Raw genomic sequence first — 23,393 nt, forward strand, 5'->3', positions numbered from 1 at the left:
CTTATTAGTATTTAATTGGGAATGTTTTATATGGTTTTATGTAAACTGCTCACAGGTTTTTCAAATTGAGTTGTACACAGTATAAATCTCGTTAAGTACAACTAAACAAATCATGCCAAGAGGAAGCCTAAAAAGGTTTAAAAATAAAATAAAATAAAATAAAATAAAATAAAATAAAATAAAATAAAATAAAATAAAATAAAATAAAGGTCTGTGCCATGCTTCAAGCGGTTTCTGGTGATTTCTTTCTAACGTGCCTGTACAATATTTTTCTTACAGCCCCCAAGTTTGTTGCTGCTTATCTGATCCCAGACAATGATGACCGGGAAAATGACAAAGTCTACTTTTTCTTCACTGAGAAAGCAGCAGAGTCGGACAGCAAAGGCCGGGCCATCTTTAGCCGTGTGGGGAGGGTGTGTGTGGTGAGTTCATGGGGTCTATTTTGTCTGTAGAGTGTGAGGAGCATCGCACGAGGAACTGAATGTATGGAGACCAACAGCTTGGTGCATTACTGACTCCAAAGCTATATTATTGGACATATGTGCTTACATGTATGTATGTGTGTGCCTGCATGTGAGTTCCTCCCACCATTGTCACTTGAAATGTACTGCATGTCACAGGACAAGGCTAGTCTACTGTTCATCCTAGGTACACTAGCCTGGAGCAGCCCTCATAGTGTAGAATCAAAATAAAATGTGATCATACACTGGTAACACCAGAGAAGCTCCCTGATTCTTTTGCAACAACATAAGGCTGCATTTGACTCTCCTGTTCAGAATCTCAGGTTTTTATATGTCCCAGTGGCTTGATTGTGGCTAAATCCCATTACCCATCCCTTGTGGCCCTTCGATTTCAGAACCAGCACACTCCCTGGAAATAACAGGCTATTACTGTACTAGCCATAGGCTGCTAATGTAAAGCCAGTGGAAGGGGTTGCATAAGCCTTGGATTGGCTTAAATACAGAGAGAGAGAGAGAGAGAGAGAGAGAGAGAGAGAGAGAGAGATCTTCTTGGACAAATTTAGGTACCTAAAATGAGGGCTTTCAGGGGACCCAACACCTTCCCTGATTCATGCATACCTCGGCAATATTATTTATGCTTTCAGCTTCAGCTGACTTTAGGTTCATCACCATTTTTTGTATCATAATCATGATGTCAGATCAACCAGTCAGATTTGGTGACATGACAATGTCCCTAGTACTAGAAGGGCCACTCTGAACTAAGAAGGACACTGAAGTGCAGCCATTTGGGGCTGCAAGGTGCTCATAATGGATTGGAGCCCACTGCCTTCTATGTGCAGAATCTCCCTGCAGCAACAACAACAACAACAACAATAATAATAATAGCCCCCTGCCTGCAAAGCTCTGGGCCCAAATATTACAAGTTTGCAAATCTATTAACCAGGGTTGAGCCCACTTGGGCTGAGCCCTGGAATCGGATCTGCTTCCGTACTGCCTTTGGCTCCTGATCAACAGCTACGGTATAGGAAGTCTGTTTGGCATGCACAGCATTTTTAAGCACTTCAGTCAAGACAGTGCCTGGCTTGAGAGGGCTGCATAAATCTCTTGTGACTGCAAATGTTTCTTTTGAAGCCAAGGTTAGGAACATGGAATTTTTTTCTTTTTGGTAATTCTATATTATGTGGTTGGGGTGGGGGAAGCATGGTGGGGGGATTCCTTCAAAGCCTTTGAATTCTTCAGCCTTTCATCCACATGGAAACTCCCCCATTTTCTGTACATGTCACTTCCAATTCCAACCTTCCTTTTCCCCTAGATCTTTTGCACCACAGCTGCTTTGTGCTCACTTGCTTTTCCTCCAAAGGATTCCATCAAAGGGTCTGATGGACCATCCTGTGTGTATCTTAATTTAGCTGAAGACTTGCATTGCAAGGAAATGGACTAAGAGCAGAAATAATTTCTCTGTGCCCATTGCCATCTGTTTTATAGAAGAGTTGTTGCATTCATTTCTTGGAGATTTCCATAAAGGCACTTTCTCATAGGGTCAAGCAGAGACTTCTGCTGAGCATGTGTCAGAACAGAGAGCCTGTGCCCTTTCCTGAAGGTATCTTTCTCTCTCTGCCCTCATTTTTAAAGGCTTGAAGTTAAATAATTTATACTTGAGAGCCATTATGGAGCTGGAACTCTGAGGTTTTAAAGACTGAGTTATGCTGCTTTGAAAATCTTCAGCTAATTTTTTTTATTTATCCCTGCTGCTTAATTTTGTGCTGTGTTTATACAATATTATTATGGTTTGGAGGGATTGTATTTTAGTTCTTCTATTGGAAAGCTGCCCAGAGAACTCTGGCTATGGAGCTGCGTATAAATGTCATTAATAAGAAAGAAACAATTGCTTTGAAACTGTTTTAATTGTCATATCCTGCCCAAATGGGTATAGAGACATTTTTGTTGGTTGGGCTGAAACTGGAGTGCTTAACACTAAGTATCCTTTTGAATTATGCTAACTTTATTTAACTTAATGTTTTCAGAAAGGACAGAGGCTTGAAGGAGCTCTTCATTTCATTTCATTTTGTCTTAACATTTCAACCTGTAAAATTGACTTAAGTTCCGTAGTAGCTCCTTGCTAAAGCAGCCTTGGTTTTTAAGGTGCTAAACTAGAATAAGCAGCAGATTTCTTTGCAGGACTGAGCTACGCAAGATGTTAAAGATGTGGTTTAATAGCATGTTTTGTTTCATTTTGTTGTCAAGCAACAACCCTGCAAATAACATTAGGCTCCTGTTAGTATTGCTTAGGGCTTTTCATGAGGTCTTTATTATGTACCACATTTTAAGGCCAGTGTTGTTATCCCAGTATTGAAAACTGAGGGTGGGGCAGAAGAAACAGAAAGACTGAAAAAGAAAAAGACTCAAGGCCACCTATTGAGATCATGCCTGGAGGGAGAGTTGTACAGTACTGGAAATAATAGCAGAACCCATGTAGAGGTGAACTGGTTCCCAGTGTGTTTGGAGATAATCTATTTGCAAAGGGACTTACACACACACACACACACACACCCTTTCTGGAAAAAACCCCTGCTTGGGACTGTTTCTCTTGCAGCTCACTTAAGGGGATGTTCTTGTTTGTTTGTTTGTTTTGGTCCTCCTGAGGTTGTTTTTGGCCTTTTTATTGTGTGGGCTTCCAAGTTCACAGCAGGGGTGGGAAGACTTTAGGCTTGCAGGGTGAAAGCATAAGAAGAGCCCTTCTGAGTCAGGCCAATGGCCCATTAGTCCAGCATCCAGTGGCCAAGCAGATGCCTGTGGGAAAACCACAAGCTTGACCTGGGCACAAGAGCACTCTATCCTCCTATGGCTTCCATCAGTTGGTATTCAGGAGCACTATTGCCTCCATGCCTCTTCTTTGTCTTTTACTAGAACCCTGAGATCCACCAAATAGAGGCAGGGGGAAATTAAAGAATTCTGATGCCTTGCATTGCTCCCCAAACCCCTGATGAAATAATGAGATGCACATTTGTTAGGTATCGCTAGAGAAGCTAGCTCCAGAGGCATGATGCTGCAACCAAGAAGGCCCTGCTTCATTCCGGGTAGGCTTGTCTAAACAAGAATGTTTTTTAGCAGGTGCCAAAACCAGAGTGAACCTCCCATGGCAGTAGAATGAGGAGCAGAATGCGTTTCTCTGAGTCATGGCAGAAAGGGGGAAAGTTGTTTTATGAGATAAGAAGAGAAAAAGAACCCTGTTGCACCAGACCAAAGATTTACGGGAAGCCACAGGCAGGAGATGAGCACAGTTGCCTTTTTCTAATCATGAGCCCCAGCAACTCCTATTTAGAGGCAGAATAGCCAACACGACAAGTAGCCTATTTTATCCTCATCCTCCACGACCCAGATAATTGGTAATTGACCATTGACCCAGGCTGTTTACTCAAGGCTGTTTCACATTCTGCTATACTGAATGTGAACAGCTTGAAAATGTTTTCTTTTTTTAAATCTGAGGGAAAATATAAAATGAAAGATAGACTTTCCAATTTCATTTGTGTTACGGAGAACTGTTCTTAATTCGATCTGTTTTGGCAGTGGGGGTGGAGATAAAAGAAGGGAAAGCTGGTTTGCAGGAAAGAACTGGGGAATAAATAACAGGTAATCACGGAGGGAAAAATCCATAGGAAATGGGGGTGTTATGGATGCATCTTGCTTGTTGAGAGAGGCCCCCTGTCCCTGACCGTTCATTGGATGTGCATCATAACAGCATCATACCCTAGGAATGTTGATGAGAACTACACCATATGGAACAGAGAAGGTCTACCCCCTGCTTTGCTTGCCTTCTCTCAGAGTGCCATTTGGTTGGGATTGCTCCAGTACTTTTGGATGAGGACTCCAGCAATATGCTCATTTGCTCTTACCCCTCCTTTTGTCTTGTGGGATTCCACAGCTGCTGCATTCACTGTTGGGAGGACACTGCCAGATTAACATCTAGATGATTCAACTGCACTGTGCCACATCATCAGGCCTCATGGCTATTGATTCTCCATCGCAATACTGATGGGAAAAAACATTATTGTTAGCCACCTAGAGCTGACCTCCACATGGATATGTTAGCCAGATGTCACATTCCAAAAGGTTATGATTATTTCAATTGCAGTTATTTCAACCTTGAGCATTTGGCTTCTGGGAAGCCTGAGGGTTACCCTGTCAGGGACTGGTTGGATGCGGAGGAATGGTGGGAGGGACCAGTTGGGGTCTTTCAGTCTCGGCAGATGATCCATGAGGAATATCTACTAGGGATGAATTGCTGTGCTCATTAGGCCAGACACTCTGCCAAGTCTGTGCAGATTGTGTTCTTGCTAATAAAGAGTTAACTCCAACTTGAATGGTGTGATTTATTGCCGGCTCACTCCTGACACACCCTAATGGAATGAAGGGCCTAAGAGCTGGATTCAGTTCCTGCTTCTGCCACTGAAAAGTAAACTCTCCTCTGCTGCAAAGACATAGGGGAGAAAAAAATAATCAGCTGGAAATTATCGTGGAGGCACTAGCCTGTAATAACTCAAATTCTTTGGAACTAGTACGAAACAGTACACTGAGGATAGAGAGGGGAGCTGGCAGCTTTCCATGCAAACAGAAAAGTTCTGTTGGCTGTGAATTCCTTGCTCTCCTCCTAATCCTAGAAATAAACATTTAAGACATAGCGATGAAGCAGTTATTTATTGGATTAATCAATCCCTACACAGAGAGGGATTCTTTGTTTGTTTGAGACGCAGAAACGTGGATATAGTCCGACTTCCAGAGCTGGCAGGTTGCCATATGAGTCAAAGGAGATGCACTACTTTGTTGTCTTATCTTCTTTGGTGTCTGTTGCAGTCACAAAATACGCACAATGAAAACTACTTAAGCTGCACCACCGGTTGGATCTCTCAAGAGCATTAACACTTTGTGTCCATGGGATTCAGGGCTCAATTAGCAGCTGTGTTTAGCTTGCGGGGCTTTGGGTAAGGAAAATGAATGTCTTTCTGAGAAATTTTTCTTGTAATCCTAAGATTAGCGAGTTCTGGCCCAACTGCACTAACCGCTGCTTAGTTTCCAGGCTCAACCTTTTAAGCTCTATACGGCTCAGAACCCCAGTCCCTAAAGGTCTGCCTCTTCCCATATGTACCTGCCTGGAGACCACAATTCCAAAATCAGTGATCCGAGAATGGGCCTTTCCTTTCATTTGGAACACTCCCCCCCCCCCAGGAGGCACACCTGGCTCTGACTTTACTATCATTTCAGCACTGGATTAAAAAGTTTTCATTGGGCATGTGGGCAGCTTTAATAATATGATTCTTACAGTTATTCAATCAAGCTTTAGTGTGTGCATTTTTACAATTGTTGCACTGATAATTGTGCACTGTTTTTAATAGGTTTGCATTGGGTGGGGTTCCCAGAATGAGTCCCAGCAGCAGCAGCCCTATGTAAGGTTTTATACGTGAAATGCGGCTTTCTCCCCTTCTGTGCCCCTTGCACCCCCAGAATTGCCTTGGGAGAACCCCCAGAACTGGGAAAGGGGAGGGGGAGAGGTGAAGTTGAATTGCAATTTTGGTGCTCTTTCCAAGACTGCAAAGAAAGGATTGCAAGTGGAGATAAAAAGATTGCTCAAGCAGCAGGGCATATTGAAGGGAATGCAATAAGACACTGCGTACTAAAATAGTTCTTCTGTGTGAAAAGTATAGAAGAAGAAGAAGAAGAGTTTGGATTTGATATCCCGCCTTTCACTCCCTTTAAGGAGTCTCAAAGCGGCTCACATTCTCCTTTCCCTTCCTCCCCCACAACAAACACTCTGTGAGGTGAGTGGGGCTGAGAGACTTCAAAGAAGTGTGACTGGCCCAGGGTCACCCAGCAGCTGCATGTGGAGGAGCGGAGACTCAAACCCGGTTCCCCAGATTACAAGACTACCGCTCTTAACCACTACACCACACTGGAGTTGGAATGGCAGCAGATAACTGTGAAATAAAGGAGCACCAAAAATAGATGGGAACGCAGTATCCTTCAGCATGAGAGTCAAGAGTGTAAAAGCCAAAAAAAGCTTATTTTGGTATGTGTCTGAAATTGTAGTTGCAGTGGGGTTACAGAAATGTTTATTGATGGTTACATGGACTGAACTGGACATTTCTGCAACATGGTTAAAGCGCTGCTACCAAAAGCTGATGATGTGAGGCTGCAGTCGCAGAATTTATTCCAGGCGTCTTAGAATGCAACCTGAGTTGCAGTTCCTAAAATCAGCCTCATCAACAAGTGCAATGCAAATCCTAGCAGTCCCCTTCAGAAAGAAAAGAGAAAGGGGAATTTTCCATTCAATTCTCTGCTTGTGTGGTACCCACACTCTTGGGGGGCAGGGAGAGATATAAAACATATGTCTTGGGATAATGAACAAAAAACTGTTCAGCTTCCAGACATAAATGTTTCAGGGGAAAAAGCTGAAAATTAAAATGCAAAAAGGCCTCACACACTTTAAAAAAGAAAGAAAAGAAAACATGGTTGATGAACCATGTGATTTAATATTAGAAATGTGTGCTAAAAGTCCAGATTTCGTTCAAAAAGCTGATACCACAGGACTGCCTGTGTGTATCTTTGAAGATGGAATTTCACAACTGGTGATTTACTACTGAAACAGTCCTCCTTTCTGTGGTGCACTTGCAGAGCCCATCTCAGCAGGCTCATGCTATATGAAACAGGGCTTCTCCAAAACTTAGCGCATGCAAAAAGCTACAGTATTGAATAAAAAAAATAACTGCTGGTCACTGCATAAAGGTTTGACTTTTCCTTGCCCAGAAGCAGTATTTTTGTTTGCTAGTCCTAGCCATGCAAGAGAGGTTTCATAGCACATCCTAAAATATGCCCCAGAATTCTCTGCAGTGCACAATAATTTCATGGTCTGCATGGCCTTTTCAGGCAGTAGCTGCTGGAGGGAAGTCAGTGCTGAGTGATGAGGTGCTGTAGGACAGAGCTGGGTGTCCCATGTAGTCTGCTCTGTGCCCTCTAAGCTAGCATGCCTGCTGCCCCATCACCACTGATGTTGAAGTCCAGTTTGTTTCTGTTTGTGGAAAGTAGGGGCAGAATCTGGTTCTTTGCTTCAGGGAGCAAAATGTCTTGGACCAGTCCTAGTTACAGGTAGGTAGCCGTGTTGGTCTGCCATAGTCAAAACAAAATAAAAGAAAAAAAATTCCTTCCAGTAGCACCTTAAAGACCAACTAAGTTAGTTCTAGGTATGAGCTTTCGTGTGCATGCACACTTCTTCAGATACACTGAAACAGAAGTCACCAGACCCTTCTATATAGTGAGAACCACCCTTCTGAGTAATACCCCTCCCCACCTTCTCACTATATAGAAGGGTCTGGTGACTTCTGTTTCAGTGTATCTGAAGAAGTGTGCATGCACACGAAAGCTCATACCTAGAACTAACTTAGTTGGTCTTTAAGGTGCTACTGGGAGGAATTTTTTTTCTTTTATTTTGTTTGGACCAGTCCTGTCTCTCAGAAGCCAAGGCTGTGTACCTGCTTACTCTGTGTTCAGTGTGCTCTCACTGCTGGTTTGGGAAGCGGTTTACACACAACGTTAGCCATGATCCATATCCGTTCTGTATCTGTCCTGCCATTTCTTATGGAATACTATATTTTTATGTGTTTTTGCCCAAACCACCTTTGATCTGAATTGAGAGAAATTATGGCCAGCTGTATTTTGAGCTAATAATGTATGCATGGACCCAGGCCAGGTCTGTATGGAAAAAGGGTTTCCCTTGTGTTAGAATGCTTGAAAATAACAGATCTACGGAGCAGAAATTAGAGCAATCTGAATAGAAGCCAATATCTGTCCTTCTCTTGGTTCTGAGTTTTTAGTTTTGCTTTTGATGCCTCTGGAAGGATTCCTAAAGCACAGCTTAAGCATGTCTTGTTTGTTTATTTGTAAAGAGACCTCATATCAGAAGCATCAGCTGCCTCCACTTCTGAGGATCCTTGTTTACTCTTCTCTTTTCAGAATGATGCTGGAGGACAGCGAGTGCTAGTCCACAAGTGGAGCACCTTCAACAAGGCCCGGCTGGTGTGCTCTGTCCCAGGACCAGATGGCATTGACACATACTTTGATGAACTGGGTAAGAGAAACAAGCTCAGGATTGGTTGCCTTTCATAGGATTAGCTCCTCAGTTTGTCAGCTGGAAGCCAAGCCTTGAAAAGTGGGGTTTAATCTGGCAATATGAGGAGAATGGGGGGGGGGTCCATCTCAGTGAACAGTCAGGGGGCACCTCATGGCTACAGCACTGCTCAAGCTAAGGAAATATGAAAGTGAGCAATGCTTTGGATGGGAGACCATTAGAAGTCCCATCTCCCAAGACATGGGCCATGTTGTCTGGAGCTAATGAGATTTGGAGTCTAGCAACGTCTGGAGAGCCACAGGTTCCCCACCCTATGAATAGGCGATGAAGGTAACATACTTTTGCGTTGGGAAATCACTAAGATCAGGACTGGCCCAAGACGTTTTGTTGCCTGAGGCAGGGCAGCAAATGGCACCCGCCCCAACCTAGTCAAGGTGGACAGTACCTAAAGCTTGCCAGGATTGCCAAAATACTCCACAAGCACTTTTCCTTCTCTCTGTGACTAACAATATAACAACAAAATGAACAGTAAACACTTTGCTGCCTTTTTGTAATGCCCCAAATCATCTGCCTGAGCTGCCTGCCTCATTCTGCCTAGTGGTAGGGCTGGCCCTGTCAATTGTATGTTGGGGACTACAAGTGTGTTACAGCCTGTGAGTGTCTTCTGGATGGGCCACCAGATTTCAGGAGTTGAGTGTTGAAAGCAGTGTGTGATGAAGTGGATGTCAAGGTCACACAGTTCACCTGAGTTAGATACTTGGAAATCACAGTGGTAGTGCCAAATCACACATACACACACCAATCTTTTCAGCTGTCTCTTTGGTACCAGCATCCATCAGCCCCCAGCTACTTGCATACCCTAAGCACTGGTGGAGGAAGAGGAGTGCGGGGGAAGCGCACCGCCCCCGGCAGCGCGATCCCAGTCCGGTGCCATCGCAGCTGCCCCCCCTCGCCCACACTGGGTGCCCTGCCCCTGTGGGCGGTGCGCCCTGCCCCCAGGACACACACCAGCCCCACCCCCGCCTGCTCTCTGCCCCCTGGTGTCAAAGCATGAAGCTCCGCCACCGACCCTAAGCAATCCAATTGACTAAAACGGGATTTTAGTTTCTTGGAATGTGTATGTTGGTAGGCCAGTGATCAAAGTTAGGTGCATGGGAGAGTCCTTTAAATGCTGTGAATCAAACATCTCTTAAACAGAGGATGTCTTTCTCCTGAGGACCAAAGATGGGAAGAGCCCTGAGATCTATGCACTCTTTAGCACCATCAGGTGAGATTATTTTGCTTCTGTTCTTTGTTTTTTGCTTCTGAGGGGAACCTTGAGATGTCTAGCACTATATACCTTGACCGAACAACTCTCATCCATACAAATCTTCTCTGAGGGCCTCTCCAGGTTGGTGTTATTTCTGTGAGCCTATTCTCCCAACATGTTGTTGATGCAATAATAGTGCATTAGTAGTGGATTTATGACGGACTGTGTACATATCATTCCTCTTTGTTAGTTGTTCTCTGATGCTTTGCCAGTGTTCTTTGCATTATTGCCATCTGGAGGGGCACTCTGGTACTATTGGGGGACAAAAAAAGAACATGCCAGAACTTTTGTGGTATGAAAAGTTACAGGATTTTACCAGGAAGTTACGGGGCATGCACTGATCAGAAATGAAGCAGGTGCACCAAGTGTGGAAACCTGGATTGCGTATAACTTCCCCTATATCATCAGTAGCACAAATCGTCTTGTGTTTCTCTAGTGAAGGACTAGTTATAGCTTGCCAGTTTTTCAGTACTTATACTGTTAATTGAAGAATGGAGGCCATGTGCTCTGATATGGAATTCCTAATATCTGATTATATACCATCCTCTTGGATGATTTTGAAGCATTTACAAATGGAAATGTAAGGCTGTATTTTACCTCACTCCCTAATACACCTAAGCATTGAATACACACAATACTAAATATTAAGACAGTGTTTGGAAAAAATGTTCTTTCCCCAAATAGGTTCTTACTATGGCTAAACCTCTCTCATTGCAGCAATGTCTTCCAAGGCTTTGCCATCTGCGTATATCGTATGGCAGACATCTGGGAGGTTTTTAATGGACCATTTGCTCATAAAGATGGCCCAGACCATCAGTGGGCAGCTTATGAGGGCAAGGTGCCTTACCCGAGGCCAGGAGTTGTAAGTAATTCATACCTGAACTATGAAAACAATCTTAAAAACTTGTTTAGAAAAAGAACGTCCTAATCACAGTTTTTTTACTTAATAACTAATGCTGATTTCGGATGTTATCTGGCAGTGCCTTTAAGACCCTGGCTGTATTTCTGAAGTTTGTGTCTAGCAGTATTTTATGGGGTAGGAGATGTTAGGGTGAACTGGCAACTCCATGCAAAGCAAACAAGTGGCCTTTCAGGAAAAGTCCCCTGTTGACATGCGTGGAATATGCCATTTAGTTGGTTTTTTAAAAAAATAAAAACTATCAACTTCCTTTTGTGGAACAGTGTTAAGGCTCATGCAAAGGCATTAATCCAAGTTGAAAAGTTGCAAGTGGGTGACGTTCTGATTGGGAAGCAGACATTTCTGAGGGGTAGCACAAATACTTTGTCGCAAGTGACTGAAGTGTCCTCTGCAACAGAGAGACATCGCAGAAAATAAGCACATAGTTCAGGTAGAGCAAGTTCCGAGAGCAGCCAAGGGCCAGTATCCCAGTGGTTAGAGCACATGCTTTGTGTGCAGAAGGTCCCAGGTTCAGTCCCTGGCATCTGCAGTAGTGCTGGGAAATTCCTCTCTCTGAAACCCTGGAGATCTTCTGCCAGTCAGTGTAGCATTTCATCCGCTTTATCCAGTTGGAACCATTGGGTCTTGTGTTAGATATATTTCTAGTACTTAAGACAGAAGCAAACAGTGGACTCTTCCTAACAAGGTCAACTGAGACCTGTGTTGATTTATAAATGAATTTCCCAGGGGCTTCTGTCTGGTACTGGATGCTGAACTAAATGAACTTTTAGGGATGGTATTCACTAAAGCAGTCAAAAACTCTGTAGAGAACCTTTATCAGCCTGAGGGCCGTGTTTCCTTCTTGGCAACTTTCTGAGGGCCACATGCCAGGGTGAGTGGGACAAGAGTCAAACGTGGACAGAGCAGTGAGTGACCTTTATTCAGTAAGCTAGTTCCTACAACCCCCCACCCCAACTTCCATCCAGGCAAGCTAGAGTCGTTTTCCGAGTTCAAAGACACAGTCCAGCCAGGCAAAAACACTCAAGGCAAGTGAAAGGTGTGGCTGGAGAGGAAGTGTGGCCTGGGCCAAGGGCCAGATAGAGGGGTATGTCCTGAGGTTCCCCACCCCCGCCCTAGTCAGAATCATTCCTATAAGTCAAGAATCATAGGAGACTTTTCATTGTGATCCTGCTCTGAGGTGGATAAGCAACAGGAACAGAGCCCCATTTGGCTGAAATGCTGTTCTTTCCCCTCCGTTCCAGTGCCCCAGCAAAACCACCAATCAGCCAAGCCGGCAGTATTCCTCCACCAAGGACTACCCTGACGAGGTCCTGCACTTTGCCCGTGCCCACCCACTGATGAGCAGATCCGTGTACCCTCTGCATCGCCGGCCTGTGCTGGTGAAGACCAACCTGCAGCTCCACCTGCGGCAGATAGTGGTGGACCGTGTGGAAGCTGAGGATGGGCAGTATGATGTCATGTTCATTGGCACAGGTGCAATTGCGTGGAGCGTTAGGGCTTGGTGATGTTGGGGGTGGGCATCTCTCAATGTGGAAATGAATATTAGAGGCAATCTCTTGGAATTTTGCATGCTCTGAGGCTGAGCTTGGGTATGGAAAACCAGGTTTGGGGCCAGGTAAGTATTTGTGATCCCTGGATCAAATTAAACCTTTTTGTATATGAACTGAAACCCCAGGGGCCTCAGCAAAGTTTCCTGCTGTCTTACAGAATGACTCTTGAAGCTTGCCAGCTTCTCTCTTTCCTCAGTTCCCACCCACATTTACTCTTTGTAGGTGATTGCTGTTTTGGAACTTGCGTTTAGCATTCATCCATTATTGTTCTGTCCTAGGCCACTGTATCAATGAGCATTCTTTCTGTATCCATGTTGTGATACACTCCATTCTTAGGCGAGATAAAGTACCTACTTGACTAGATGCAAGGAGTTGAAAAGTTCCTTGAAATACCAAGGTGGGGGAAGAAGAGGGCAAAATACTTTTGAAGGGGCTCTCCTCTTTCAACTTGTCCCAGTGAGCCAATGAAGCTACCCCTCTCTCAGCTGAGAAACAATTTCCCTTAAACTAGCATAGGCTTCCCACAAAATAGCTCATAAACAAAAAGGATTCAAGGACAGGAGAAGTGAAGAAGACATCCATGATCACACATGTAGGCAGTGGTGTAAATTGGAGTCAAATCCCATCTCTCTCTCGACTTCCAATAGCAGCTTTCTTTGTGTCTTTTATAAGTGCTTTCTGTGGGGATAACATGGTCCCCAAGGACAAGCTGTATTTCTTTGTAAGTTTCTGTCCATGGTAGAGATCAGTGGTCAAAGAGGAGCAGGCTTTTGGCTCTGACAGAATGCCTGGTGGCCACAGAGGTAGTTGCCTTTGTTTCACAGTTCTCCCTTTGCTGCTTCCTAGATGCTGGCTCTGTACTGAAGGTTATAGCCCTTCAGAGAGGGAACTTTGCAGCAGCCGAAGAAGTCATTTTGGAGGAGCTTCAAGTATTTAAGGTGAGGTAAAAAAAAGAAGAAGAAGGCAACGTGTACAACCTGATCCCAGAACAGATATGCCAGTCATGACTGTATTACACAGACATGTAATTAGCTAAGTATTCTTCTTTGTTCACGTGTAGATTGGATGTATCCAGGGTTTTTTTTAGTGGGAACTCACGGAAACTCAGTTTCAGCACCTCTCGGGTGGGCGCCATTGCCATTCTAAGAGAACAAGGGAGGTGTTCATGGTGAGTTCTGGCACCTCTTTTGCTAGAAAAATAGCACTGGATATACCTCTCTTGCACATTCATGGATGCATATTTGTGTACTAGCAGATATTACCTGTCTAATTTTGTGCTCATGTCACAGAAGAAGTATATTTGTTATAGTCCAGTTTCCACACAGACTGTCCTTTTTATCTTATGCCATATGTCATAGGACACGGCATGTCAACATTACTAAAGCTCTAATCCTGAACAATTTCTTTGTCTCTCTGTTTGTGTGTGTTCCTGTGCCTTTGTTTTTGTGTGAGAATAGGGGGGAGCTGAATGACCCTATATGTCTGTAGGAAATGCAGGACAGAAATGTGAAGTTGTGGGGAATTGGGGCAGGGATCAGTTCTGCGGCATGTTTTACCCTAGAGGCCATTTCTTTTTCTCCCTTCAGGCACCGGTCCCTATTACTGAGATGGAAATATCTGTCAAGCGAGTGAGTAATGAATTACTTTTTTTAAAGTACAGGTGTGGTGGTGGAGAAGCCACTGTGCAGGAATGCCTTAGAAATGCTGGCCAAGCCATTGGCTACTGCAGGCTCTGGTGGTGGCAATCCAGCACTGTTACCAAAATAAAACCCTATCTATTAAAGACCAAAGACCCCCACAGCAGATCACAGATTCCCCATCTGATGTCGGTTTTGACCCTCAATTCACACCTAGGTGCAAGGTTCATTCACAGCCATACATTATGTGTGTAGGAGGCATCATGTATTGGCAGGTGAGGTGGGTGGGACACTTCTGGAGATGCTCATAGGGTTCTCATTAACAAGGCTGAACAGAAATAAGCATGTTTCACTACAAAGATGGACCTCAGTTTTAGACTGCTATACCAGGACAGCAACCCAAGGGTCAATGTGAAATAATTCCGCTCTGTTAAACACTTGGATCATTCATAAACTGCAAGGTCCTTATTTTAGTACAATCCTACCATGCAGAACCTCAGTCATGTACATTTTGCTTGGTCTTTGACCTTCTTCACCACCAGAACTTTTTTTTTGTCCAAAAAGATAAAATTCCTCTACTTCAGTAATGTTTGTTTAGATCTGTAAATAGACCCACCCCCTGGACTTTAATCTTCATCTATTATTTAGTTCCCAGGAAAGCTAGCAGAACTGGTGAGAGCTTTCCTACCCTTCACCATTTCCCATAAATCACGCTGCATTAGAGTCCAAGCATGCAACGCACGCGTCCCTCTTTACTCCTTGTAACTTGAAAGGCTGCCTTTCACTCCCTGTATACCTGACAGCGTACTTCTGTCGTGACCTGCAACATTCCTTGTCTTGCTCTCTCACCTGAATATTGTATCTAGAACTGTCAGCCTGTTTTGCAATCCCCTGGTTGCTTTAGATTTAGTTCAGGCAAATCTTAACCTAATTATTCTCTAGTGTCCCAGTAGTGAATTTGAAAAGAGTAGCTTTTATGGAGAATTGTCTTCAGGCAATATTGTCTTCAGGCAATTGGCTCCAATTGCAGCCCAAGTTTCTGTTTGCCAACCTGCAGTCCAAAATATCTGGAGGGTACCAGGTTGGCAAAGGCTGTTCTACTGGGTGCAGGAGATGAGCTTCTTCTGGAGAGAAAGGAGTGCATCAAAGCTACACTGCAAGGGTTTGCTCCCTTAGCTCTCATAGGAATGCTGTTGGAAATGTTGGTTGGAGAGTAAGGACTCCGCAGTTTAGTACGGCTCCAACTCACCTAGCCTCCTTTGTTTTGACAGCAAATGTTGTATGTAGGCTCCCGGGTGGGAGTTGCGCAAGTGAAACTGCATCAGTGTGAGACATACGGGACAGCCTGTGCGGAGTGCTGCCTAGCACGGGACCCTTATTGTGCCTGGGATGGCCTCACCTGCACCAGATACCAGGCATCAGGCAAGCGTCGTTTTCGTCGGCAGGACATCCGGAATGGGAACCCCATGCACCAGTGCCTGGATCAAAACTTGACAGGTGAGGAAACATGCGAGGTACATACCCAGACCAGTAGCTGTGGGCTATGAAGAGAATGGGGCAGCTGTGTACGCAATACACTCTGTTGCAGTGCAAGCTGAGTAGGGTAGCCCAGTGGCAATATGTTTGCTGTTGTGTTGCTCTCTTTTTTTGCCACAACGTGCTCATTAGATCAGAGGCCATGAGAATCTCACAAAATTACCGTCTATTTATTTGGGAGGAGGTATACTTTCGTTTCATTTATTTTGCATTTCTATCCCACCTTTTTCTCCAGGGAGCTCAAGGTGGCATACATGGTTCTCCCTCTCCTCATTTAATCCCTGCAAACACCATGTTAGGCTGAGAGCAAGTGATTGGCCCAAGGTCACCTAGTGAATTTCATGGCTGAGTGGGATTTAAGCCCTGGGGTCTCCCAGGTCTTAATCCAAAACTCTAACCACTACAGAACACTGCCTTTCTTTCAGCCAATCTCCCAGTCCCCTACTTCAGGTACCTTCACCACCCCCCCAATCTCCCATGACCTAGAATCTAATAATGTAGGCAGGTATTCTAAGCAAGCTGGTGGGGGCGGAGGCAAGCATTGTTTGAGTGTTACAAGAAAGCAGTCCAGCCCAGGAATTCAGTTAAGAGAAGTGTAAAAAGGTGAGGCTGTGGGGCTGAGTAGGATAAACATTAAATATGTGCCAGGACAGAAAATTAAAACTCTAAATCAGATTGTTGAAGCTAACATAGATGATCACAACATGATGAATGACTATGGGCAAGATGCCATGTTTTATTTTTAAAACTGCAACTGTAGCAAAAAAATAAGAAGAAACTATGCCAGGTTGTGTTCTATGTTGTTTAATTTGGGTGATTCTTATTTGCAACTAAAAGCTAGAGGGGCCAATGAGGAAGAGTCCCTGTAGGTAGGGAATGCTGAAGGCAGTCACTTCTAATAGGTGAGAAATCTGGTGGAGAGGGCTAATATTTTACTGCCAGACAGGAAAAAATGGTGCTGGTGTGGGACATGGCTGGCAGGGCATCCTGATATGATGTCTGCTATTCCAGACACTTTACGGGGAAGTTTTAAAACACCAGGCTTGCCAGTTTCAAGAATTCTTAACGAGGGCATTGTCATAAGCCATACCCACAGCCCTTGAAAACACGGGGTGGTGGTGAAAATGGCAACAGTTTGGGCAGCTAGCATTAGCTGAGGCTTTCATTATGTTATCACGGATGTGCCTCAGAGGAGCCTTCATGCACATAGAAAAAAATAATTCTTTTAGTGTCCCCAGGTGTACAGGTCAAGCTTTTGCTTGCATGTGACAAACCTTTCTGTGCCAAAGAGCCACACAAGTCCCTGGCTCAGCAAGGCTTTAAACCCAGCTCCCAACCCCTCCCCATGTTCAGCTGCAGTATTCTGCCCTGTTACGCAAGCCATGGCCCTCTGCAAGGAGATGGGCTCTTTCTGCTCAGCTAGCAGTCTCTGATATGGGCACCCTCCTGTTTCCATAGTGGATGATTTCGACAGCACGGAGGAGAAGGTGGTCTATGGGACGGAACACAACAGCACCTTCTTGGAGTGCATCCCAAAGTCGCCCCAGGCTGCAGTGCAATGGTTTGTACACCGGTCTCCAGAAGAGTTAAGAGATGAGGTGAGGCCAGTCCCGTTCTTCACTTTCTCAATGCTTTTGCTTCCTTTTCAATAGGATTTTTTTTAATAAAAAAAATATCTCGCTAAATGCATTCAAATTCTAACCTTGTTCTTCCTGCTTTTTGGGGGGGGGGGTGTTCACTACCACTGTAAATTCAACGGTTAAAACTTTTTTTCTGCCATGAAAATGTGCTAATAAATATAAACAATTTAAACAAGTAAATACCTAAGCCCATTCTACCCATTACACAGAATGAGCTGGGAGACTGAGGTGGAAGAATTTTGCATAGGTACCACTTCAGGCTGCAAGTAGGGCATGTATCTCCCCACCCCCCACTTAAATGCTTCCCCCACAAACGGTTCCTTCTATGTGCAAACTAGTCCTTCAGGTAGAGGGATATACAAAACTTCTGCCTGTGGTGTTTGCAGCCTGTGGGTGGTTTTTGTTTTTTGTTTTAATGGGAGAAAGCATTCAAAGATATGCTCCCTCCCTGCATTCTCTATTCAGATTTGATCTCAGTTACACACACACAGGCTGGGAGGAGCGGAAGGGAAGTACACCTGGTTAGTTTCACAGAGTACAGATGACCACGGATATTCATCTGAAGTGCCACCAAGGAGGAGCTGGCTTGTGTCACATCCTGTATTAACATCCAGTTAATACAGACACCTCCTGCTCAGATGTCAACAGATTCTTTAGGACCTTTTCTTTTTGTACTTCCATCTGGCCCCTGTCATCTCACGTGCTTTCCCCCCCTCTAGACCCTCGCCTCACTTCTTTAACCTTTCCTCATTTGGTTTCTTAGCCTTGCTTGCTGCATGGATCTCCGCTAGGAATTCTTGAATTAAACTGAAAATGGAGAAGCCCACGCTCCTACTGTGTGAGGTCTCGCCTCTCTCTTCCCAGAGTTAGCAGGCTAGTCTAATTCCCAGGGCTGAGAAAGATGTGATAATAGTGTGAGGTTTCTGAAGGGGAACTCTCTGGAGCAAAAGGGGCAGTTGAAGGCTGGCCTGGCCAGTAAACACAGCTGGTAAGTTCCAGTCCAAGACTGGCAATTGCTAATAAGGACAGCTCTGGTGTCATAAAGAGAGCAAAGTGGTGTCAAGACTCTCTCCTACCTCCCTCGAAACCCCATAGCTTTGTTAAAGGACCACACAGAGCATTGGAATGCGTCGTTCCTGCTTGGTTCCTTGTTCTGTATGTAAGACAAATAAATACAAATCATTCCATCGTAAGGTGGGGGGGAGGAGGAAAACATTAAATGGATTCTTATGCGCCTCCACCCTATTTTTTCAGTGTAGACTTTGAATGCAGAAGCATTTGGAGGCAAGGCTTGTGTCATAGGACCTGCCCGGAATGGTTTTACAGGTGAAGGATGTTCAGAGGAGAACAAAGGCTTCATCAAGACTGAGCCTGTTATGTCATTTCTTCATGCACTTTAAAAAAAAAAGAAAAAGGAAATGAAGCTTATCCATCTAGTAGTTTAGGTGGTCCTCCTGGGTGAAGGAATTAGCTCTGGCAAGTGCTGCTTCCCTGAAAAGGGTGTTGGTTGCTTATCGCATAGGAATGAGACCCCCAGAGACAGTTACAGCTTAATTGCCAAGAAGGGATAGGCAGAGACAGGGAGGCTGTATGGATGGGGAAAGTGATAAGATGAGAAGAGTTGGTTTCTTTACAGAAAATGGTTGTACATCCAATCTCAGCCTGTGTTGAGGGAATCTGACAAGTGCAATGCTGTGGAAGCTTGAGACAATGGCAGGAGAACAGCTGGGACTTGTATTCCTTAGCAGGAGGCAGGACTCCAGGCTGGGACAATCCTGCCTGCTCCATATGAAAGGAGGCTTGCAGCTTGATAGGCTGTTTCAGGAGATAATAATACAGAAGTAAATGAACTTTAGCTCAAAGAGCAATGGAAGAAAACATCGGAATTGTACTGACTCTCCTCCTCTGGGTTTCACAGCAACTCCCCCAACTGCCACCAACCCTTGTCTCATTCTTCAGCAATCATGGAATTTTTGGGGAGATGTAATTTTGCACCCATTACTGCAGGGATCTACTTGATGACAGAAGTGCCACTATGAACTTCAGAAAAATACTGACAACCCTTTCTCTTGATTCCCTGAAATGCCTTGAATACAGAGGTGCAGATCTGTAATTTTAGACTCCTTTCCATAGTGTTGTGTATTACTTCAAAATGTGCCCTCCTGCCCATTTCTACTGAGGAAACCCTGAAGTCATTCCATGATGGCACCCCTGCTTTAGTAAGCTACAGGGCACCACCACCCAGAATCTAACCTCCTGCTCCATTTCTTTTCCCTTAACCCTTTTTCTCCAGGTGAAAACAGATGATAGGATCATGAGGACAGAGCAAGGACTGCTCTTCCGGAAGCTTTTCCGCCAGGATGCGGGAACATATTACTGCAAGGCTCAGGAGCATGGCTTCACTCAGACTGTCACCAAAATCATGTTGGAGGTGATTGAGAGTGAGCAGCTGGAGCAGGTCTTTCAGCGGGAGCAGGAGGAGGAGCCGCCTCGCCCGCTGTGCCGGGTGCCTGATCCCCGCATGCTGCATGGGCAAAGGATGTGGTTCAAAGACATCATGCACCTCATCGGCTATTCCAACTTGCACCGGGTAGAGGAATACTGTGAGCGCGTGTGGTGCGGAGACCGCCAGCTGCGGCACAAAGGCAGGCCCCCCAAGAGCAAGAACATGCTGGATAGTGGCAAAAAGGGGAGGGGCAAGCAGCACGGAGAGAGGAACCGGGTCCCTAGGCAAGCGGCTGCCACATAAGTGGAAAGGGAGCCGAAACATGGCAGGAGGAGAACATGAGAGGAGGAATGTCGGCATGGACCAACCTTCCTCCTCGAGAATGAAAATCAGCCCCTCTAGGAACTGTCCTTATGATAGGAACTTGTCCTTTTGGAAGGGGCCGCCTTGCTGATCAGCTGAGCCTGGAGACATTCCTTGCTGGAAGCACATCACTTCCCTCTATCACTTGCATTGGAGACAAGGACTCAAAACACCAGACCCATTTCCTTCCTACCCTGTCTTGATGTATTTCAGTTGCACCTTGGGGGGTTGGTTGGTTGGTATCAGGTCTGGGAAGGTGTGGGTCGGCTTGAAGACACTATTCTCTCCATGCAGTTGTTGTGTATATTCAGTTGCTGCCCCCAATGTTCAATATGACTGAGCCACAAAATGCAGAGACATAAGGGCTGAGGATCTAACCACGTGGCAAAGGAAAACCATCAGCAGAAGTACCGGAAGAGAAGCCAACAGCACTCTGCTTAGAAGTCTGGGTGGGAATAGTGGTGAGTTCCTGCTGGGAATGGGCAGGATGGAGGCAGGCAGGTCTCTCCTGCAGGTGACAAGTGACAGGCACATTTAGCTGCACGCAACATGTGACAAAAATCGCCTCTCTGAAGAGAGCGGATGCGGATTCCAGTGGGATCCCACCTACCCCCAGCTAAAATGGACAAGGAATGAGCTATGGATTGTAATTGTTCTTTGGTGGTAGTGAGGCAAATTCTGTTTGTCAGTCTTAGGGATTTCATCTGTCCAGAGGCAGGAAGCAGTCTAAAACTTTTGGGGAATTTTAACTGATGCGGCTTAATGTGGTCATTTGTGAATGCAAAGCCTACATTGACCAGAATGCTAATTCTCCTTGCCAGTGGCTCTCTTCTGCTTGAGCAACAGTCTTGATGTTAACACTAATAGTGCAAAAAGAGGCTCGACGGGAATTTATAGGCCAAAGAAAACGTTATGTTGCAGCTGCACTACAACATTAGCCTGCTACTACTCAGTTACAAGGCTGGGCCTTTCAGGGCGGGAAGTGAGTGGCAGGAGAGGAGCTAGGCACATCCTTCCACCTGCCTCCTTCCTGCCACTATGTGTCCCCTTCCAGGAGTGTGTTGGAGCCGAGAAGAAGCCACCAGGCTAATATTTATACGTGGCTGCAACCATGTAACACGTAGCTTGGCCCTCAGTTGTACATATGTGAGTTTTGCAGGCTGCCTCATACCACCCAGAGCAGACTTACATCTTTCCCACCTGTGTCTTTTGAGCATTCTTAGCTGCATTCGCTGGGCCACGCAACATCTCTTCAAGCCTGTGTCAGAACTTTGGCTTTAAGTGCTCTCCGTCTTTCATTCCTGTATCTCTGAGGCTCTGTTGATCCCCTAGATGAAACTGATTAAGCGCCAACAGCTGAATGAAAACCACCAGTTTGTTCAACAAATAAATTAAACCCTTATGCAGCAAGCTCAGGCTTGGGGGCAAGTCTTTTCTCTTTTGTTTTCAGTGATTCAGTGTTCAGCTGCACAATGAATGGGTCTCATAGCAAGCTGTGCCCAGGACTGAAGTTTATTGCTTAAACTTCTTCCTACAATGTCACTCATTGTACAGTCAAAAGTTGATTGTTTTCTCCAAACACATCGAACAATGCATGTGTCGGAGGGGCCAGAAAATAAAGCTCAACTATCTATGGTTTTGTGAAGAGATTAGAAAGGTTAGCAGTGCACAGACGCCTCCTGAAATAAGATGTCCTCTCAGTGACCAGTTTCTGGAGAAAGCACTATTGACACAGTCAGTTTGGTAATAAATGGGCAGATAAAGACTTAGTAAAACTTAGTTGAATACCACCCAATGTCATCTGTCCCCGCCCCCCTTCTGGCTGTCTCCAGACAGTGTGCAGTTGTAACACTGGACTGGATGAACTTTCCTAGGAAGCAGTACCCACCTCTTGCCCTGAAGAGGTGTAAGTCAGGGTTTGTGCAGTGGTCTCCGGGCAAAAATTCAGAGTTAACTGTGTTATCTCTGCCCACCTGGACTCGTGATAGATCAGCTCAGGGACTGGCATACTTTCCTTGTGACTTGCTGATGTCATGATGTTTCAGCATACAAAACTGGGATAAACACACGCTTCTCAAAAACCAATAAAAATGGCAAAACACCAATTGTTTTATATACTATGCACATTAACATCCTGGTGTATACACAGTCTCAGTTTGAAATCCACTTCCATCAGTCTCCGGTACAGCAAATGAATATTTGGTATAGTGCATGCTGATTTTAAAAGATGTCATTTACATGAAAGGGATCCACCAGAAGTTGGCAGGTAGAACAATTGCATCAACCTTTCATGCCAAAAGATGCCCATCAAGGCAGGGAGAAACAAGAAGTTCTGTCTACCAAGCCCAGGTTCTACCTCTCCTTTGCGACTGGAGTTTAAAAGTCCTCAGAGCTGCAGTACCCTTGTGCACATTGAAGGCAGTTAAATTCAGATAGGTCAAGTTAGGGATCAAGAGATGGGATGATAATACAACAAGTAGCAAATAAGACATGGGAAGCATTATTAGGAAGGATTAGGGAGCAGTTGCTGATGAATAAAAAAGAGAAAACATCTGTGATAAAGGCAAAATTAATGGTAAGTATACTTCAACGTAATACCAATATTTCCTAATGCAGCTTGTACTGTTACGTGTCCCAGGATTTATGGTGGGATGAAGAAGGAAGGGATAACAGAATGGCATTGAGTTCCTCCTCGAATGTCCTCTAATTGCCCATTGCAAATGGAGTGTGTGCTTTGTTCTGTGTTCAAAACACTTTTCATGCATCACCAGAGTCCCATTCAAAAGATGTCTCTCAACTTTCTGTGCAGCAAAGACTTCTTGGTGAAAGGGTGGCTTTGGTATTCCTAGCTTGGACACGGGAAGAGAAAAATGTTACTTCCAGGAATGTCATTGTATCTGTGCATGTCATGAGGCAAAGCTCATACTTCCTTGAGCCCCATCTTTTGTGTCAGGACAAGAGGAAAGGCCTGTTTTCTAAGCCTGGTTTAGGGATAAATATTAGGGTCAAATAGTCCTTTCACTCCATATGACCCATTCAGAGCAGTGTAGAAATGGCATGCAGTGCAGTGTATCTGCTGGGATCCCAATTAAATGGAGGGAAGTAACTGTGGTTCATCTTTGGAAATACAACATTTGGTCTCAGGAGGAGGTGCGGTTCACTGAGGACAAGTACGGACCCTGTGAATGCCACAGGAGGGGGGGGCGTGTCAGCAAACTAGTTCTAAGTGCATACAAAGCAGGGTGGGCTATTGGTTGGAGTAAACAAAACAACACTGGCAGCTGTCTCTCCATGGCCGAGGGTCTACTCTGGGTAAAAGTTGAATACAACCCGGTGGTGTGAAAAGTGATTGGGGATAATAACTTTAACAAATGCATCTTGCTTTCTGCAAGCACTTTGAATACACCTTTCCTGTG

At 44.9% G+C, this 23,393-nt stretch overlaps 1 protein-coding gene across 2 annotated transcripts in view; it reads left to right on the top strand.

Moving 5' to 3' along the window:
* SEMA3G (semaphorin 3G) overlaps window positions 1-21,387 on the top strand; it is a 79,878-nt gene extending 58,491 nt beyond the window's left edge. For both annotated transcript variants that reach the window (XM_079968047.1, XM_079968048.1), the window contains 10 exons: window positions 280-422; window positions 8,463-8,577; window positions 9,775-9,844; window positions 10,604-10,748; window positions 12,047-12,278; window positions 13,202-13,293; window positions 13,942-13,983; window positions 15,264-15,489; window positions 16,987-17,126; window positions 19,462-21,387. In XM_079968047.1, coding sequence (XP_079824173.1) covers window positions 280-422; window positions 8,463-8,577; window positions 9,775-9,844; window positions 10,604-10,748; window positions 12,047-12,278; window positions 13,202-13,293; window positions 13,942-13,983; window positions 15,264-15,489; window positions 16,987-17,126; window positions 19,462-19,917 — 1,661 coding nt within the window. In that variant the 3' untranslated portion in view covers window positions 19,918-21,387. The remainder of the gene's footprint in view (window positions 1-279; window positions 423-8,462; window positions 8,578-9,774; window positions 9,845-10,603; window positions 10,749-12,046; window positions 12,279-13,201; window positions 13,294-13,941; window positions 13,984-15,263; window positions 15,490-16,986; window positions 17,127-19,461) is intronic.
* The last annotated feature ends 2,006 nt before the right edge of the window (window positions 21,388-23,393 follow it).

This window comes from Podarcis cretensis, assembly GCF_951804945.1.
Source record: "Podarcis cretensis genome assembly, chromosome: 2".
NCBI lineage: Eukaryota > Metazoa > Chordata > Lepidosauria > Squamata > Lacertidae > Podarcis > Podarcis cretensis.